The following is a 22525-nucleotide window of genomic DNA, read 5'->3' on the forward strand; positions in this document are numbered from 1 at the left end:
ACTTTGTTCTTTTTGGATTGTGATCAATGACTAAGAGACTTACATTGGCTAAAAGATGTTCATCATTTGAGTGAAAGAGGTTTGAACAGTGAACTTTTTCTTAATGGAATGTGGAGTCCAGCACCTTATTTACTGTCTAATTTGAGTTATAAAATAAAATAGTTTGCTGCACAATTTAGACTAAATAGATTTTCGATAAACCTAAATGGTAAAATAATTAATGTCTTATGTGACTCTGAATGTTCTTTTTGTGGAACAACAGCAATGGATATGAGAAAACACCTTCTTAAATCTTGCAATATTCTTTTGGATGTTTGAGTTACTATACTGCCATCTGATTTTTGTTATCAAATTTTATTTGGCAATAGTTTTGCAATGCTAACTTTGTATAAATTATATAATTTCTTTGTTCATGTATCAAACTTAAAATAACAAATTTTTTAAACCCCTTTGTAATAACACTCGTTATACCAAATAAAGATTGATTGATTGATTGATTATTATTGAAAGAAAATCACAATTATTTCATGTGATAGTCTGTTAAGTATTGGCTGATATTTTGCTTTATTTCATTTTCTTTTTATTAAATCAAAAAACATTTTATTAATACTTTTTAAATATTTTAACAGCAGCTGCCTTGTAAATATACATGTATTGAAAACTTTAAATTTTAAAACTATACTGATATATCAAACTTTTCTTAGATTGTTTAATTGTGTTATTTTTACCTTAAATTATGTGTTTAAGTTTATTAAAACGGTTGTTGTTTAGAGTCTAAGAATGAATTAATTCACATTCCATTAATTCTAATGGGAAAAATTAATTTGGATTTTGAACAATTCAGAGTTTCAACAGTCTCCTGAAACAAATTACATTTAGAGTGTGAGGAATCACTAACTTTGCAGTTAACAATATATAATAGTTGATTTTTTTTATTTATATGAAGCCAATGAATGAATGCCATAGTCAAATATTTGAATTTTGTAATGCTTTGAAAACAAAATGTCTACAATAGCTTATATAGTATATGAATTTTATTTTGGAAACAATCTATATTAATGATCTAAAATTTTCTGAATTATACTTCTTACCTTCCATTTGCATCTGTGTGCTGATTCATTATTCTTGTTTTTATGACATCAGCTGGAGTACCAAGGGTAGCAGCAATTAAACCTGAACATGAACTGAAAATTTCTTAAATTAGATTTTAATTTGAAATTAAATAAAATTTCATTAAAAATTTTTTAAAATGTACTATCCTCTTTAATATCTAAAACAGTGATTTTCAACCAGGTGCCACAAAAATTTTTGAAGGTTATTAAATAAATTATTTTTGAGAGAAGCCCAAAAAACAATTAGTGTACATGTCAAAATTAAAACCTCTAAAAAAATTCATATNATCCTTTTTTAAACTGACCTAAATTATTTGTATGGTCGAAAATTTGATTTAATCAAAAATTTATCCTTGGAACTTTGTTAATAAATAACTATTGTTGTAATCTGCTTTGGAACAACAATACTATTTTATTTAATTCAAACTCTGTTAAGTGACTTTGTTAATTGACTTTGTAATAATTTGTTTTGGCTTAATATTTGTTGATTTTTTCTTGTTTTTCTTTTTGTCTGTAGACACTTGAAAAAGACCTAATAGTCACAGTGTCTTTTCTTTATAAATAAATATAGACAAAAAGAATTAGGTTAAGTAGCAAGTAATATGGCAATAGAATATTTACAAACATAACTTTAACTCACATGATTTTTTTCTGCCAAAATTTAATTATAGGTTTAAGTGTGCCATGAGATAAAAAAGATTAAAAAATACTGATTTAAAAGATAAGAAGAGAGAAAACTGTTTAGAAATTTTATATACTTTGTAACAATAATAAATTAATATATTAATTTACATTTATATTGGTTTCTAAATCTGGCAAAAACTGCTTCCAAACAGCTTTCATGTAGCTGGATATTATTTCTCACAGGTCATGAATGTTAATATTTTTTACAAGATACTTGAATAATAATAAAAACACCTTCTCATCATAGTTTCAATTGCTTGTGAAAAAGTTCTTTTAAATAAAATAGGCCTTGAAAATTGAAATTGTACCCTGGTCCAATAATAAAAGAAATCATATTTGGCAGTAAAAAGACAGCCTGCACAATATCAAACAACTCATTGAATGAGTAAGATGGCCAGGAACATTATGAAGTAGCAAAAGCACTTTGAATGATAATTTTATCTTGCAGTAAGCTTTCACTGCCAGATAAAAATAGGATTTTATCCATAGTTTAGATGACCCACTCTCTCTTAAATGATTGACAGAGACTCTAGGAATAACTAACTAATGGCTTTAAATCTCTCTTAGCATTGTCATAAAGTGAAAGAGTTAAGTGATGTTTGGATGCTTTATAACATGATTGTGATTCTTAATTTTTTGCTAAAAGAGTTTTAGATGGTCCACAAATCTAGTTGTGTTAAAAGTTTGACAGCTGTCACATTTATTTTCTATAATTCAGCAGAAAATTTGGATGCTGTGTCTACATCTGAATTCACAGCTACTTCAGTTATTTTAACAGGAAGCTGAAGGTTGTTTTCTTGTTAGAAGTGTAATGAAGCATTGAAAGCATATAATATGAAATACAGAAATAATGAAAGTTTATATCATATTGCATATGAAAGAAAATTTTTAAATATTCTTTCCTAGCATAAAATAAAAACTATATTTTTCAATGAAATTATATTTGAAAGTCTAGTAGTCTAGCATTATTCACACAGAGGTGCAAAAGTTGCTCATGTCTTTCTGAGAGTGAAGTAATTTTCAGTTTCAGAATAATATAGTAAAACTTTATTATATCTTATTTATATTAATTATAAAAAGATTCAGTAAATTTATCTACTTAAGTCAAAAAACGTTAGTGATTATTTATGCATTTGTGGAATTATATCCCATGAATCTATATAAATAAAACTGTATCAGTCAAAATGTTTGTTGCCGCATCACAGAAAAATGCCTGAATGTATTTTAACCAAACTTTATATTTTGAATCTGTTGGTTCAGGAGAAGATTTATAGATAAACATCATCTCAAAATCTACATTAATTAAATTAAACTGTAATGGATTTCTGTCTGTCTATTTGTCTCTCTCTTCACTAGATAGCAACACACAAATTAGTACTTCCTGTCAAGAGATTATCTATAAGAAAGGTGTATTATTGAAATTTACTATTATATTTGAAGCACTGACATTAAAAAATAATTAGTTAATTAATAAAATCTTCAGGGCATTAAAAAAAGTGATGGCAGTACATGTACAGTACATATGGTGGGTTTTTCATACTGTTGGGTATTGTGTTCATGATTTGTTAGGCCAAACTATATTTGCATGTGTTTTATTTATTTGTGTGAGCAAAGATTGTCTACTCGGAAACAACAAAACCTTGACCAATCTTCAAGGAAAAGTAAACAGATAAGACTGTCTAGACTCTAGAGATTCAGAGAACCCATCTTCAAGATAGGCTAGGCTTAGTTCTCAGAGAGAATGGCAAGCCACTCTGCAAGTCTGAGTGCGCCTTGAACGTACAAGGAGTACTATGATTCCTTGGTGCAAAAAGCTCCAAAGTGCCTTCATTTATGACACTCTTGTAGACTATTCATTATCTGCTAATAGTGGGTCTATGGATAAAGTATGTGAGTATTGCAGTGTTCTAAAGTGGAAGAATGAATTACGGGATGTGCTGCTCTTCTGGCAAAGTTATACTGGATGTTGTTCTTGTCCCCCTGAGCCTCGTCTATCACTATTAAATGGGACTCATCCTGACACTAAACATTTCTTAAAGAACATTAAGGCTTACAATAGTGCCTTCCAGATGACAAGTTTTGGTGCCACTGAAATACTTGAAAGAAATTTCATACCAACATTCAAAATTCAAAGACAGATATATCATTTAATAGCATACCATTTACCATTTAATAGCATCAACCTACTCATTCGAATTTAAACGCCTACAATTTCCAATCAGTCTATGCTTTACAATGACCATTAACATGTCACAAGGCCAAAGACTGAGAGTTGCAGCACTTGATCTCAGATGCAGTTGCTTTTCACATGGCCAACTCTATGTTGCATGCTCACATGTTAGTAGCTGCAAATCTCTATTTATTTGCACCCCTGATAATAAAGCATAAAATGTTGTATATTAGGAGATTATTCAATAAGTTTATCTAGAAAATATTCCACATCTTTAATGAGAATATTATGAATCTGTAACAAACAATTCTCTGCAGATATACTCTTTAGGTAAGTAAATATAATTTCATGAAATAAGTATCGCCCGTCAATGACGGGTAACACAGCTAGTTTTAATATATTTATATGGTAAAATTGGTCTTTATTTCTGTAAATCATTATTTGTATGCACACTCTAAATACACACAACTGCCATAAATGATCGACCTAAATTTGGATATAAGTGGGCAGTTGTGAGTGTGTATTTGCTTAATATATAGGGTTTTGGTTGTGTATATTTGTATTAGATGTATTGTGTCACTTCTGCCATAGATCATATGTATCATATCAATGAATCATAGTTTAATCTCAGACACACAACATTGTGCTCATTGAAAAAGATAGATTACAGCTTGACATACAGATAAATGCTAAAATTATATATGCATAAATTTCTTACAAAAAATAAAACAAAATATACATACCTAGCTAATGTGTGTGTTACATAATTATCTTTTAGTGTTGTATGCTTCAAAATTAAATGCTTACTTGTATCATATGTTGTTAGTTCTGAAATCAAAACAAACATTAGTAAAAAAGAATTATCTATTTCATTTCTAGTAAAATACATAATTATGATTCAATCAACAAATGATAAATCAACATTCATTCATTTCTAATTCTTAAGAAGAGAGTGCTGCTGGCATACCTCCCAAGTTGACTAGAGCTGCCCTCTGTACATTTGGCACCCAACCCTTCCACAGCCCTTTGATCCCCCCCTCTGCAACAATCTTACTGAAGGCATGCCAAGTAGTCCGCACTCTGCAAAATGAATAAACGTTAGAAATATATTCTAATCTATAACAAAAATCAAATATTTAAAAGCAATTTTATGAAAAGAAAATATAAAATCAAATAATCAATTGGAATAAGAAATAAATTCATTTTTTAAGAATAAATTTGAATTTTATAAGCTAAATAGGAAAATATAAATTATAGTTTTATAAATTAAATGTTTGTAATATCAATCAACTTCCAATTACTGTGTTTTGCTAACAATATTACACAATACTTTTTTGCTTCTGGCACATTGTATTATATTTAAAAGACCTAAAGAAGTGAAAATTATGATTAATTAAAAAATATTTATTAAAATTTGCATAAGTGAAAAATATTTTAAACAAAATTTATTAGTTTCATCAATAACAATATGCTTTGTAAAAGAAACTTATAGTCAGACTACTAATTGATGACGTCTCAATACTACATGAAAAGTACTAATAATGAACATCCTATATAACAAACCAACTTAATTAACAAACTTTTCTTCAGGTCCTGACCATTTTCTATTTATTTATTTATATGTATTTTTCATCCTCTTTAAAGTACTTTTTATTAATTCAATGGAATATTGTCTAATTAACATATCAACCAAGTGTGGGAAAAGATTTATCAAACAACTTTTATTTTACTAATTACACATTTCAGTGTATTACTACTCTCGTATCCTCACTTTTGCATTTAGTTGCATGAGACAAACACCATCATAAGTTCAATATCCTCAATACCAACTGTGCAATCTCTACTTTACGTGTTGTCCTCCATTTTGGCATTCAAAACACTTGATCGATGGTGATTAAAGACCAGTTTTTGTTTACAGAGAGGACAATTTATATTTCTTTATCAAATTGCACATTCATTCCACTAAATTTTGATGGAGCTGCATTATCTCAAGTTGAAAATACTACGGAAGAGGAAAATGAGGCAGCTCTGCCAGTAAAGTTGCCAAAAATATCTGAGATAAATACTGCCCTTAATACATTAGAGATGCTCATCCAAACATCAAAAAAAGCAGATAGACAAAAATATTTCTTGAAATGGAATCAGTGGCATTTAAATAACTCAAAAAGTAAGAAAGTCAAGCAAATATTACTGTTTTTTTGCCAAGAGTTCATAATACTATATACAACATTCAAACCATATATCTAAAGCTTCACAGCTTTCCTTTATATAATTTTGTATATATTGTAGTATGTTTCATTATGTTTAAAACATTTTTTTTTTGTTCTTGTGTTTTAAGTTTTGTATATGTTTATTTAACTTAAACAGAATATTGCAGAACATACATAAAATTTATTTTTATTCTAACTTGAAATTTAATGAAGTTTCTGATAATCTCAAATATAAAATATTCTAATTAATAATATTGAGAATTCATTCCCCTGAAATCCATTAATTAGGACTTTTCCTGTACTTAAATGAAATGCATTAATTTTAAACCTATTTTATGGAAAAAAAAAAACTATAGCTCAAAATGAAAATTGTATACAGAACCTTTGGAAATGATAACATGGATTACATAGCTTCACTGCCTTGTTGGAAACATGGTAATGTAATAAAATTGCACATTATTTTCCTTTCATGTCATACAACATGAAAGTACAATAATTACATGTAATAAATTGTCTAATACATGAAAGAGTCCTAAGTGCTAATAGTAAAATGTCAAAAAATTACATCTTATTATAATCCAAAGCATCTGAATGATAAGCATGATTTCCAGAAGTTATAATCACTAATAATTCAAATTAGAAGTTCCTTAGTCAGACATGACAAATATGAATATTCGTCAAATAGTGATGTACAGTACATACTGACAAATGTTTGTAATAACTAGTCATGAAACTACTCAACACCACTACCAAATTGTATTATAGCATCCATTTATTGGAGGAGATTCAATTTTCTTTAAGAAATGAATTATTCTGTAGTATAGTAAAGTCTATTCTATTTCTTTAACAATCAGAAAAACATTCTAATTTTTCAATGAAATGGTTGGGAGGAATACCCTCTATTTTATTTCAGACTCTATATCAAGGACTTTTATTTGGATTGCTTAATAAACTCATGGAAAGGTGGAAAAACTCAAATAATAAAAATATGTGAACAGATGTTATCATTTATTATTTAGCACTTCTACAAATATGCTATTTCCTTTACAATATGGTAGAACAATAGAATAACTGCATTAAAATGGAGGTAATTATTCTCAGAAAATAAACATTATCTGTACATTTTAACAAATTTAAAAGAAGGTATAATAAAAATAAAGTTTTAGAGTTAATCAGGTATTCCTTGAATAGTCTAATAAAATAAACTGCAAAAAAAGCATGAGGTACTTAAAATTTTTTTAGTGTTAACTATATAGAAAAATTATAAGACCAAGATATTCAATAAAGATAAAATAGTTTAAGTAATAATGATGATAAATACATCATATTGTTGGTCAGATATTCATTCTTTGCTGTCAATTAACATCATAATAATTCATAAAAATTTGTATTATTTGTGTGTGTTAGGCCTACTATCCAAAAATTTATTATAAAAATAATATATAGTTACATTAGCATAAGAAACTATAATTTTATTATTTTATATTCAAATTTTATAATTAAAAAAAAACAAGTTTATATAATGTTATAGCATAGAATAAATTTCTAATTTCGTTTAATATAAAGGGATCTTGAAGGAATTGGTTTCTAGTAAATCAATAAATAATTATTTTGGAGAGAGATAGGATTTTATGACGAACTCACAAAGAAAATAATTTTTTTTTTAAATATTTGACAATCTTCTTTTCATTCATTATCATCATAAAGTGCTTTAAAAATTCTTTAAGTTTAAAAATCCTCATTAAATTCATTAAAACTAGAACTGTGGAATATCAACTTATCTCTAACCTGAGGAGTTTTGAACTCTCGTTTAAAGATGGCATTCAGTTACGAGTATGTGGTTATTTCCATTTGTCACAATAACTTGAAAAATAAAACTAATTAATGCAGGAAATGGAATTTTATTTATTTAAAAAAATTAATAAAACTATATAACTATTTAGAATATTCCATACATATTCTAGTCAAATTCTAGACTGTGCACATGCATATTTTTTGCATTTTTCACATTGTTTAAATGACTATCACCACAATGCAAGACTTTCATGGAATGTAAGTCATCTTGTGATCTTTTGCAGGAGGCAAAATTTCTCTACAACAGCAATTCATTATACAATTGTGATATTCTTGTTTTGTAACTTCTGTGCCAATTTGAACAAAGTGAAGAAATTGTCAGTAGTTAATTTCTTCTTTTGTTTAGGTATGATTCCAAAACATACAGCATCACATTCTCTGAAATACTCTCATCTGTTGGATGTAATTCATCTTTTCCTATAAAAGAAAAAGCATTCAGAACAGATTTGGAATCTACATCCACTGCTAACCAAACTTTATTCCAAATTTGTCAGGCTTATTTGTCATATACTGCATGAATCTATAATATGTCTTTGTTGAAAAAGTTGCTCATCAAAAACAATAATGTATTCCACTGTCTATCAGCATTATGTAAAAAAAATTTATTTTGCACATACTCACAAAATAAATTATTTTTACGTAGCACTGATAGAGAGTGGAATACATTATCATTTTCTATTAATATTTGGTGCATATAGCTATTTAAAACTTTACTACTAAAATTGCTCATGGTCTGACCATGCCTGTACCACATTGTACACTTTTCAATAAAACAGTTCATAATTCAGACAGAAGTGCAAATTTATCAGTTTTCAACCTCTCTGATGGCATTATTTTTAGATCAAACCTGTAAAATCTTATTGCATCTCTAAAATCTGTCTCATGGCATGCTGTTTCAGAAGAAGAAAAGACCCCATGTGGTTGACCATCAGTTGTCAACTTCCATACCTTTGGCACCACATACTCCACACACTTATAGAATTGTTGAAAATGTATCCAATTCTGCCATTGATATCAATCACATACTATTTTGAAGCCGTCTTTTCACTTCAGCCTCTGTGCATTTCTTTATGTGATGAAGCCAATACACCTTTATGTGATGTTGGCCAGTCAATAAATAACTGCTACAAGCTCACACTACTTTTTCATTTATATGACATTGTGTATATGCAGTCAGTCCTCCCTTTTCTCACAAAATATTACATGATTTATATCTTCTTGAAATATGAATATAGGAATATAGTGCTGGTATACTCAAAAAGCAGTGCATCAAAAATCTTCCACATTGTTCCATCAACTGAAAAATTGTTATTATATGATACTTCCATTGATGTTCTCCCATTTCCATGGTAAAGCCTACTCCAACAATCTACTTCTTCTCCTAGTAATGGATGGAAATTGTCTCTTCATATGATCCTGATTGGCAACTGCATCTTCTTTGTCAGAATTCTATAGTTTAGTTGTTCCACTATGGAACAACTGAACTATACTAAAACTATTTCTTCACTATCATCACTAACAATTTCAGAAACATTTTTTCTGATTATTGTCTGACTCATGTTCTGATACATTTTATAAATATCTAAAGCTATCTTCTAGAGAATATATACATGACAAAATTGTTGTATTTATTCAACATGTATAACATCTATCTCAAAAAAAAATAATCAAGAATAAATTGATGTGTTTTGCAGCTAAACAAGATGAAACTTACAAATGTAACATCAGAAGGAATGCTGCTACATTTCAATGAAACTGCATAATCTTACCTTCTTCAAATTACAAATTCTGTCTTTTATTATATTAAAATATATTTTGAAACAATACACTTTATTAATATGATTTCTTCCAATATTTAGTAATAACACAAAATAAAAAACTCCCTAGTTGCCAATTTGACTGTGATCACCATTACAGGCATATTATAAACAGTGGTGATATTCGAAATGTTTAACAAAGGGTTCACTAACAAACTTTTTCCTTAACAATTTTTTTTTCACTCAAATGGTGCATTAGCACATTAGCGACATCAGTGCAAAAACTGACCTTAAGATACCTATATAAATAAAAAAGATGCGTTCACAAAATTAAGTCAGTTAAAATTTAACATTTTTTATGCCAGAACTATATATATATATTCAAAATGGTTTATTTTGTACATATTTTATTACGACACGTGTTCCGCAGCCATCTTGTATTTTCTCGTGCGCATGGGATTGTGGGATCTCTCTTATGCTGGGGTCGTATTCTGGGTCACCATCTCTGGTCTCTCGTCTCTCACAAGCCAGTCGCTGATTGGCTAATCCAAATGATTAGCCAATCAGAGACGTTCTTGTGAGAGATGGGAGACCAGAGACAGTGACCAGAATATGGCCCCTGGATCTAGTTTCAAGAACTTTCTTGAGTCGACCGCAATTGAACCTCGTTTCAGTCAAGATTGAAACGGTCGAGGGAGGTCGCATCAAGGCGAATGAGGTATAGGGCTCTAGTTTAGTAGTGTTACAAAGTATAATATGTATATTTTAATATATTTTTTAAAAGAAATAAAACCACTGAGAAATGTTACGTGTGTTTAACAAGGTTTGGAAAACTTTGAAAATGTTAACAATGGTTCAACCGAACCTGTGCGAACCCGCTGAATATCACCACTGATTATAAATAAAACTATTATCAATTCAATATCTGAAAGGTAAAAAAAAAACCAGCATCTAAAACTAAAAATTTCCTGATACCAGAAAAGAAACAAGGCATAGCAGTTAAAATGATCACTCCCACAGTTCTAGTGTTAAAAGAATGCACAACACTATACTGCAAAACACTGGGATGTATAAAATACTGCACTCTAAGCACCTATAACCGGTGTGATATAAAAACAAATGATAAAGATCACCACAAACATTTTCGAACTGCTGTGAGTTCTTCCTCAGGTGTGAAACTGTGAAGGAAATTCGAGAAACAAATTGTTTCTCAAATTTCCTTTAACGGTTTACTCTGTCCCATCAGTAATACAGTTTCACACCTGAGGAAGAACTCACAGCAGTTCAAAAACGTTTGTGGTGATCTTATTGTTTGTTTTTATATCACACTGGTTATAGGTTCTTAGAGTGTAGTGTTAAAAGAATAATTTTCATTTCAGATAATAGTCTGATTATTCTTAATTCTGAATGCTTTCAAATACAGTAGAACCTCGATTATCCGGACTAATTGGGGATGAAGGTAGTCCGGATAAGGAAAAATCCGGATAATCGAAACAAATACTTTAATTCGTCTTTTGATGATAATACAACACGTTTTCTTTTGGATGACATATCGGCAATATTAAAAGTAAATACTGTATTTAAATGGTGATCAAACTTTCAAGAAACAAACGTTCATATTGAATTTGGACTACTACCGACCAACGCTAACAGACTACTTATTGTTTAAAAGGCCCTCTGGTGGCGCAAGAAGACGGATTTTATAAAATAAAAAGCAGTTGAAACTGCATTTTTATGAATAAAAATTTGACAAACTATTTATCGTTTTATGACGAGTAAAATTTTTTNGATTGTTTTAATATTCGTTTTTGAAGATCCAACTGATTTACCTGAGGAAGAAAGAACCCAGAAGGGTTAAGAAAACATTTGACTTATAACATTAATCATATTACACACCAGTTAAAGATTTGAGTGAGTCCATATTTTGTCATATACACCCCGGTGTGTGGTCATGATTCACATTATTCAGTGATGCCAACTAATCATTATTGTTTATTTTTATTTATGACTAAAAACTTTAATATATATATTCTATCATTTATAATTAAAATTAAATAATTTTAAAATGATCATTAATAAATCTTAACTGCCATAGATATAGTGATATTTAAAATAATTACAAGAATATATTGAAAATTTGTACTTTTTAAACATTGTTCCATAGACATATGTAGAATCTTATAATTCAGCTAAAATAATTATAAAAATAGAATTCTTTTTTCCCTATCACTTAGCAATTTTAATAGAATCAGAATAAGCATTTCTAAACAATTATTTACTTTAATATATCATTATATAATATTGATATATATATAATATTTCATTTAGTAATTAGGAATATAAAATAATAAATAAATCATTTATGTTAATAGCACAAAATAAATTAAAATGCTTACTTTCAGGTAGCCAATTTTATTTACAGCAAGTAATGTTTTCTTTCCTATTTTGGATCATCATCAGCTTCACAAGCATTAGAACAGACAAACGCTTGTTAAATTACATAAGATTGAACCAATTACAAATTTTCCAGTGGAACAAAAATAGAATAAATCACAATACACTTAAAATAAATGTAATCAAAAGATACAAGATCAAATGGAACATATAATAAACAATAATACAGTTAAAGAGGTTATTGATTATGCTAATAGACTCTCATTTCCTCATTTGGTTTATCATTCTAGTTAAATTTCCTCTTTTATTTGGTAAAACAGAGAACAATGATAGATGTGTAGATTTTAGTATCTCTCTCTTCATATTCCAACAGCAACATATCTACATTCATTCATTCTTGATATCTTCTTTGTGTTTTTGATATTTTCGCTGTTTATTTTCCTCTTCATGCTTTTGATGCTTTATGATTTTTGAAGCAGAGTGTTAGCAAAGCCTCTTCTGTGCAGTTTATTGAATTGAGTTTGTTTTCAAAATCTGATTGGTTTATTTTGATTAAACCTTCTCATTTTATGTAATATGAAGTGAGGAAATTAAAATGTAATAAAAATCGAGGGGCCATGATTTCATTTTCAAAATGCAGCGGGATCAAAGTGACAATGTTCAAGGTCACTAGCTTGAGTGCTCACAATTCTTTAAAATTCTTTTTTATACCAATGATGGCAGTGATGACATGTCATCACTGCCTTAGTAAGTGGCAAGTGATGATCTATGATCACTTGACAAAACATTATTATAGACTTGATAATGGTTTGACTCAATTCTTAGTTTGTGTTTGGACAGAAAAACTGCCTACTTTACACTCATTTTCATACAAAGTTATGTTCTATTATAGTGTATCCTAAAGATGACTAGTTGAACAGCTGAAAACATCAAGTATCTAAACAATAACTTTGCAGGTAATGATTTGAGATTAAAAAGGTTGGGATTAGTTTGTGAAACATTATAATTTCAGATTCATATTGCAAATCTAATCTTCTAAAATCATATGTGTTATTTTCAATATTTCAATATTCTGGATTCTTAGCATTCTTTGAGAATTTATTGATAATATGTTTAAAACTCTTTGCTTCTCTTTATTTAGAAAGTTCATAATACTTTAAAATTTTTCATTATTTAAAGTGTTTCCTTATGTTAGGATTATTGAAAATTTCTTTCCCAGTTTTTCCTCAGATGGAAACTGCTTATCTTCAGTCTAATTTGTCCAATAAATGATGCAAATTTTATACAAAATTAACTTTCATTACAATGTTATACCAAAATATTCATAGTATTCTCTTTTAATGACCTCTGTTTTTGTTTAAATTCAAAGAATAATTAAAAGTGTAATTACAGTAGAACCTCGAAAACTCGGCCTAATGTGGACCGAAGGGTGGCCGAGTTTGTGAAAATGCCGGGTTATCGGGAATGGGATTAAAAAAGGATAAGTATGTGTGTTTCCTCAGAAAATAGTGTACTGTACTTGTATGTATTGTTTGCTGGAGAATACAACAGAGAATAAACCGCCCAAATACCCTTAAACAAAGGAAAAGTACATACTTTATGAAGGCATAGAGCCTTTACTACATGAAAATGAAAATTAATGAATACACTGTGTACAGTAATTTACCTGATAAGACCTCAGAAAAACCTCAGAAAAATACAGAAGAACCTCAGAAAAATACTTTATGAGAGCTTTTATACTTTTATAAAGCTGTCTATAATGAAAATTAATTAACTAAGGATTTTTTTGCCCTGCCAGGGTGTGGCCGAGTTATCCGGAGTGCCGGGTTATCGAGAGCCAAGTTTTTGAGGTTCTACTGTACAATATTTTTAGTTTAAATTTTTCCTTAATGCACAAAAATTAATTCTGAAGCATTAACTTTGCTATAAATTTATCAGTGGAATCAAAACATAGGTATAAACATTTATAGAATATCTACTTTTTAGTTAAAACAAATCAATACAATTTTCAATATTTTTATGGCAAATCTATGAATTATACCAGCAAAGTTACCAAAAAACAGCAAAAATGGTTTTTGATATCTGGGTGTAATTATTGTTGTTATACCAGTATCGTAGTAAGGACTGTCTTCTATACAGTATATATTCTAAATGCTAATATAGCTCTATCCAAATATACATTCATAAAAATGAAGTTATTAAGTTTTACACAATTAATAACATCAGTTAATAAATTCGAATGCCAAATCATAACTGGACAGCCAATTTTTAAAATGAACCTCCTGTTAAATGCATTAAAAAAATTTTAATATCAAAAGGAAATCTGACACAAAGCAATGCAAATGTAAACAATGTTCCAAGTGCAACTTGAACATGTGTTAGTATCTGAAATCAACTTCAGACCAGAGAGTTCGAACTTTGACTCTGACACTTGTATAAAAATGGCAGAGTTTAACTGAACCAGGAAACTGAACAGTTTAACAAAAGAAAAACATCATGTATTGTAGTTTAAATTCTTAGATGTTAGAACAGGAACTATAATCTAAAATACAACCACAGTTTCAAGTTCCATCCACATCTCCTAGTCAGCGTTGAGTTGAATACCAAAGATTAACTTTTCTTGTGACTTGATCTGATTATTTCCACCTGAAAACAAAGGAGGGAACCAATCAGGAAGCAACAAGAGGAAATCAGGACCAATCAAAGCATGAAATTTGGGAACAATATCATTTAAAAATTCCAAATTTCAAGGACAAGTGGCAGCTTTCCCTCTCCCATGTTTATGAGGTGACCCTGTGTATCCATTATTTTGTACTTGTATCCTGCTATTATCACTGCTGTCATTGGAGTGCTGTTGCATCTGTCTTTGCTGAACCATAAGCATCATCACCCATCCTCAGACTAAAATCACACATCTTGTCTCCAGACTTAATAACAACACTGCCTCAGGGCCACCAACATATCAAAGGACTTTGTTGAAACAAACTGAACTTTTTAGATCAGAGTTTGAGAGGAGTATCTTTTGTATGAAATTGTAAGCTACCAGTTTATTTCCAAATAAACAGGTATCATTTGTAAAGGTACTTTGCCTCAGTACATCCACCATCATTCACATACCATCCCTTATACCTCATTCATTTTGACTTAAGTCTAATCAACATAGAATCAAACAAAGTCCCCTTCCCCAAACTGGCAACTTCACATATTTAATTTTCACATTTTATTCATTACAATATTGTATGTTTGAATTTACATTTTAAAGTCTCTATTCTATGTTTTTTGAATATAATTCTACTCAAACTCAGATGTTTAACTATCCAGAAAAACCATTCTAATTTTGAAAATCTATATCTAAAGATAACAGAACTGTTTCTTGTAGAAATTGCTTGCACATTTGTATTATTGTTAAAATTTTAATTTATATATATATACTAGCTTACCCATCGCGCATTACTGCGATCTCAGAAGAAAGGAAATTCAAGCAAACTCATTATGATAAAATTCAATTTACATTTTATCATTTTTATTAAAACTTACTATTATTCATTTTCATTGGGAAAACATTTCAAAGTGTCGTTTCAATTCTATTTATTTATTTATTGGAGTGCTTGTGGATACACGATATTTTTTGTTTTTCCGTCTGGTACATACACGAATAAATCAGAAGGTTTTCCGACACATGAGTTGGCCACATACAGTTGTCCATGCAAGAAGCACAGATTCTCCAAATTTAGCCCACACACTTGCAGCAATTGTCAGAAGTGCGATATTCCCCATTTTTATATATATATTTTTTAATCCTTTATAATCTTAATTATTTAATTGCTCTTTCTTCTCTTCCTTGGCATGTTGTGAAATTTCTGATAGTTGGATAATAAACTGTTTTATTGTAATTTGTCTTTTTAAATTATTTTGAGTCGATATTAAAATTTGGAAAAGGGGGATACCTAGATCGGTAAAATAGGCGAATTTCTTCCTACAACTTCGGTTGTTGTTCGGGGTACAGTTAAGGTTTTAACGAAGTTCGAGCGAATACATAATTAGCAAAAAAAAAGTTGAAATAAAGTGATTAAACAAAAATTATTACAAATATCGTAAATAACAGTTGACAAATGCATGTATAGAGATAATTTTTGGAGGGGGAAATAGTCTTCACAATTTGAAATCCATCGATCTCACGATGAAATACTCGTATACACTCTATTGTAGGATCGTGCCATCTATCATAGGATAAATGTACTATGACAGAAACAGAGTGTATTAAAAAACTTCCCAAAGATTCATGGCAATCGGATAAACGGTGTGGTAATGCATGAAGGACAGACAGACAGACACACAGACACACACACATTCATTTTTATATATATAGACTAGTTTAATATTAGAAGACAGCAATTCTTTCAATCATACTTTTATAAATTTATATTAGCTTATTGCTATGTGTAAGTAATCTGAAAATAATTATTCTTTTATCCTTCTTGAAAAGAAACAAAAATTACAGAAATCATCTTGGATCAAGATTAAACTTAAATACATGTACAGATTCCATTATTTTTTTGTAGAACTGTATATAAATCAATTATACTTTTATTATTATTATTGGTGATAATATTAAATTAAAAATGTGTATAAAATGTTAAATATAAAATTTTATTCAAATTTTTAACTAAATATGAAAATTCACAAATAAACATTTTTATTATTGAAAGTTGATTAAAAGTAAACAGTAAATTATATATATTATTTCATTAAAAATTTATAATTCTATTTTTTTTTTAATTTTATTAACTATATTAGATTATATATGTGCAATAAATAATGAAAACTAACAGTAACAACAACACAAGTACTGAAAAAATAAAAATTAAAAATACTTTGTTGTTTGTTTTTAATTTTTACTTTTTATTTCTAAACAAGTATAATACTATTTCAATTTTGACATATCTGCTGCATGTATAATAAAGCAAAATAACAACATTAACACCAACATCCAGCAAAAGTAAAAACTTTACCGCAAACAAATGCTTTCAGATATGCATGAATTATCCACGTGTTGATCTTTTTAAAACATGCTTGATTCCAACTTTGTTATTTTTAATTAAATATTCTATTCTATATTCCATTGCTTAAACCTAAAGATGTCCATTTTAGATAGATGAAAGCACTTGTTTGTACTCAAACCTTGACACAAAAACCTTTAAAATGCAGCCTTTATATTCACATTTTCGAATGTTTTCGGCCATTCAAACCAGCCAAAAATGTTCAAAAATGTGAATAAAAAGGCTGCATTTTAACGGTTTTTGTGTCGAGAATTGAGTATTAGTTGTGCAGTCAGAGAAGAATGCACTTGTTTGTAACAAAGTTCTTTTTCTTTTGCTGGATAATTGTGTTAGTGTTGTTATTTTGCTTAAGTATTAACCCATTTCTCATTGATTGACTTTAGTCTTGCATGTATAATTTTTGATAAACTAAAAATGCTTATTTATTTAATTCAGATTACATATGAATAATTTAATATATAAATACATAAGAAGTTAAAATTATTGTCATAAAATATTTAAAATTCATAAATTTTAATATTTTCCAAAATAAATTTATAATTTTGGTATTGATAACATCAAGAACAGAGAATTAACAATTTTATTTCTTTAAATTATGAATACAAAATAAAAATAAATAACTACTGTATTAAAATCAAAATACGTGATACTTTGACAAGTGTTTTATATTGTTTCCAAGAGAAATGGTTGCAACATCAGTAAAATTAGACTAAAAGAATGAGCAACAAAATATTACTAACCAAATAAAAAAGTTCCTTCTTTTAATATGAATGAAATGAAATAAGTAAAAATTTTTTGATCATACAAGAAGTTCAACATAATAGTTTGATTTCATCAATATTTATGTCAACATTCAGATATTTTAGAGAACTTGCTTAATTTTAAAAATAATTCATAAAAACCATTGTACATGTCAAATAAAGCTAGAATAATAATAAAAATGAGTAAGCAAATAATTAAATATTAGAATTTACTGAATTAATTTTCTACTAAATTACTATATTTTCAAACTAAAAATATTGCTATTGAATCATTACATAATAAAATCTGCAGAAATCAATATAAATTAATAAATAAAATTTATAAATAAATTAAATATTAAGAAAACAAAATAATACATAAATATTTTAAGTAAAAAATTGCTTTATGTATGATTCTAAACTTAGAAATTAAATATGATAAAAGATAAATTGTCACACCTAGGAGGCATCCCCTGTCGTCGTCTTTGTCCTTCCATTTGCATCTGTACTTTGACCAGATCTGTTGGGCTTGCCACAAACTGACCTAAACCTCCTGCAATACTCCCGCCTAAAACAGCTTTCCTATTAAATGTAATGTTTAATAAAATATATATATATTTTAAAATAATAAACAAATAAATTCTTCACAATTGTAGCAATTTTTATATTGATAGAAAATTTAACAATTCATTAGCAATAATCTTGCAATCTTGCATTAGCAATAACATAACATAAATACAAAATGCTCAATGACAAAAACTGAAAATATTTACTATATAAAATTCAAAATGTTAAAAACTACTTATACAGTTAGTAAAATATTAAACATCTTAATTCTTGGGAGTTCTTTACATCAAACAAGTCTTATATTTTTAAAGTAATTTATATCATAAAATAATACTCAATTGAGTATAAGATATACTCAATTGAAAATTTAAAATATAGACAATGATCAATCATTTAAATACAAGACTCAATAAACAATTTCTGAATTTAAAATTATGATATTTATTAAATCATTACTAAACCCAATAAACACACCTTTAACTTTATTAAAATTTCACATGGAGATTTGATACATTAAAATTTAAATTAATTACATATCTTTATGAATTAGTCTTAAATTTATTACTATAAATAATATAGTCTATAAATAATTTCATAACTATATAATTTTTTTCTTACACTAAATTGTTTTTTCCTGTTACAATCAGGAAAGTTTTGTTTTTTTTTTTTACTTTTTCATATTTATTATTATAAATAAATTTTTTCCTTTTCCTAATATTGATGTTTTTTTTCTTTTTTAATTCCTTCCCTACTTTATTAATAACATACAAATAAATTGCTATTTAAAATTGAATTTTTAAATAAAGAGTATTAATAAAATTTTAATTCATTTGAAGAAGCTAAATTTAAACCTGAATATAAACAAATTATATCTATATTTGCAAATCATAATAATAATAATAAGATTACCATAGACTAATGGTCCCATCAGAATTTCTCTTAAGGATCCTTTCCCTTATAAATTCATATAAAGTCATTCTGCATCCAGTATAAACTATAAAATAAAATAAACATGTAAAAACATTTTTTGAGATAATTTGATATGTAAGTTTGAAGCAATTTGAAAATTTGTTGTTTTAATTTTTGAATTTTTAATTAAATGTTTACATAGAATGCTTTGAAAATTATATCTCAAATGTTTTCAAGTTGCTCAAAACTATCTTCAAGTGAATCTATAATCATGTATCAAATCAAAACTAATGAAACATAATTTTGAAGAAAATTTAAAAGCATTCAAAATTAAGTTTAGAATTTATAACCATATCTTATTAGAAAATTCTACAAGTAACTTTGAAAGCATTAATTATTCCATTAGGTCTATCTAAGTATCAGTGGCATCTCAAGAATACAAAATGGTGGAAACCAAATTAAACAAGTTTAGCTTAACAATAGAAAATCAGGATTTTAACATAAATAATACACATCATCATTCCTATTTTTGCATGGTTTATTTATTTGTTTATGTAGGTTTACAGTATTAATCATCAAAGTTTTGAAGAATGCTATAATGACAGATTCCAAGTATATAGAGTAAACAGTTATTTAGCAAAGTAAACAATAATAAAAACTGACAAACATTTTATTAATTCAAATTATAAAACAGTACACAATTTTTAATAATCTAAATAGAAATTATTACTGTTACTACTACTATTTTTACAGAAATTATGTAAAATTGTGGTAGTTATAATAAACCAATTAATAATAATGAATCAGTGTACACTAAAACAATTATTTTACATAATATTACAAAATAAATATACTGACCTAAGTGCCTATAAATAGCTGGAGTTACACCTTGCCAAAGTTTCAAAATACCTTCATGTCTCACTGTACAAAAAAATTTTTAATGTAAATCTTGTATTCAGATTAAAAAAAACTTTACTAGTTACAGGCAGTTCTCAATTTATGTAATTTTGATTTATTTACATTCAGTTTTAATAAAATTATATAATAATCATCAAATATATTTTCAATTATTCTTATAAATCTGTGTGTGCAACAATCCATACAATGTATATGTATCTGCAAACTGTATGATTTAAATCAGGTTCGGGCAACCTTTTTAAATGACAGGTCAAATAAAAATGTTAAATGTACTCTGCATGTACGAGAGTCAAATTTTCTGTGTTTTTACGATCTATAGCCATCCCTGGTTAACAAGTAAATTGCACTCAGCCAGCTGATTGAAAAATATGACAAAAACTGTCAAAACTGCAAAAAGTATATATATTGGGCAACACAACAAGAATTAGCATATAATAAAAAGTTACAATAAATCTAATTATATGATTATGTATTATTCTGCAGACTATTTACTACATAAATATTTTGATAATGACCAAGGACCAGATTAGATATGTTCAGAGGCTAAAGTTGGCCTGTGGGCCACACTGCTGATTTATATTTAATTAAAAACAAAAAGCATAACTATTTTATTAATGAAAATTATGTTAGCTAATGTGTCAATTTTGCTATATTCTTAATTTATATGGTCAATGCTTTGCAATTATAATGGGTATTTAAGTAAATAACTAAAAGCAATGGATTTATAATGACATATATCCAAATAAATTCATAACATACATTTTTACTTTTTTATTATATAAAAGTAAATATTCTACTAACTCTGATAGTTCACTAAACTATCAATGTTAAAATTCTGTGAAAAACAATAAAGAACTTTGTATTATTGAGTAAAAGACTCCATATTTTGAAAACACAGTTTTAATATCAATATAATATTTAAAGAAACTAGTTATATTCAGCAAAGTGTTTCCTGTAAAAAATATTGTTATTAAATTATAAATAAATAGAAAAACTTCTCTGCAAACTGAACTGTTCTATAATACAAACTATACAACAAAAAGCCTAAGTTCTTCCAGTAACAACATTTTAACAAAATACAAACATTTAAAAAAAATAAAGATACAAGTTCTATAATGGAACATATCTGCAGAATTTGAATTTACATTGTTAAAATTTAAATTGATAAATTTGAAAGGATAATAAATATAATTGAACCAATCAGGAGTATGAAGGAGTGAGTGGGTGGGGAGTAGGGTGATCGAAGTGCACCTGCCATGCCTGTATTAACCATAAAGATGAAAAACAAATTTTGTGTGCCTAACAGGCATACTGTGATCTGACCTTAACATCCTATTCCTACCCAATCACACCATACTCCTGATTGGTTCAATCATACTACCTTTTCAAATTTGTCAATTTAAATTTGAATTCTGCAGATGTTTCATTTGATACATTCCATTATAAAACTTGTATCTTTAAACCTGATGCAGACCTGATTCAAGAAGAGGTTAATTTGTTCATAATTCATTAAAACATTCTTACTGGACAGACTTAGGTGTTTTATTGTGTATCTTGTATTAAATTATAAATAACTATGGAAAATAATGAAGGAAATTTACATAAAATTGATTAATAGAAGATATGAAATTTCTCAGTACACAGTTTTTATAAATACCTTCAAGTTAAATATTCATTTCTGAATGCAAATTAAGTTGATGACATTTAATTAAATTTAGTTTTTCATATCTTTCTCATCTGGTAAGAGTTCTTTTTTGCTTAGGCACCATTCTGTTACAAAGAAATGACATCAGTCATCCTGATCAAAATTTAATTCACAATAATCATTCTGTTAATTAATAAAATTAAAAATATTTGAAAATAAAGAATGTCCACTTGAGAAGTTATTTTTAAATGTGTTTTTATACTGGATGGGAGTAGTTTAATAGCCAGAATGGCGAGAAGGAATGCAAATACAGCAAGAACAAAATTGAGTATGTTTTGCTTGTAATTATTTTAAATAAAATTAAATAGTAAAACAGATGCAATAGGGCCAATCTACATAAGTAGTTTTAAAATTATATATAACACATTATTATTAATACATAAGTATATTAACAAATTGAAAATAGATTTTACCTTAGCATATTCTGTACAATACACGTATAGGA

General features: G+C 27.7%; 1 protein-coding gene across 1 annotated transcript in view; it reads right to left on the reverse strand.

Annotated features, from left to right (window-relative positions):
* The window catches only part of LOC111627660 (mitochondrial uncoupling protein 4-like), a 73862-nt gene that overhangs the window by 36390 nt on the left and 14947 nt on the right, over positions 1–22525 (reverse strand). Inside the window, exons 3-8 of the mRNA XM_023371260.1 lie at positions 20316–20378; positions 19458–19542; positions 18441–18563; positions 4934–5046; positions 4710–4794; positions 1092–1184 (exon numbers count right to left, since the gene is read on the reverse strand). Coding sequence (XP_023227028.1) covers positions 1092–1184; positions 4710–4794; positions 4934–5046; positions 18441–18563; positions 19458–19542; positions 20316–20378 — 562 coding nt within the window. The remainder of the gene's footprint in view (positions 1–1091; positions 1185–4709; positions 4795–4933; positions 5047–18440; positions 18564–19457; positions 19543–20315; positions 20379–22525) is intronic.

This window comes from Centruroides sculpturatus, unplaced genomic scaffold (genome assembly GCF_000671375.1).
Source record: "Centruroides sculpturatus isolate CEXI.00-Female unplaced genomic scaffold, Cexi_2.0 scaffold255, whole genome shotgun sequence".
Taxonomy (NCBI): domain Eukaryota; kingdom Metazoa; phylum Arthropoda; class Arachnida; order Scorpiones; family Buthidae; genus Centruroides; species Centruroides sculpturatus.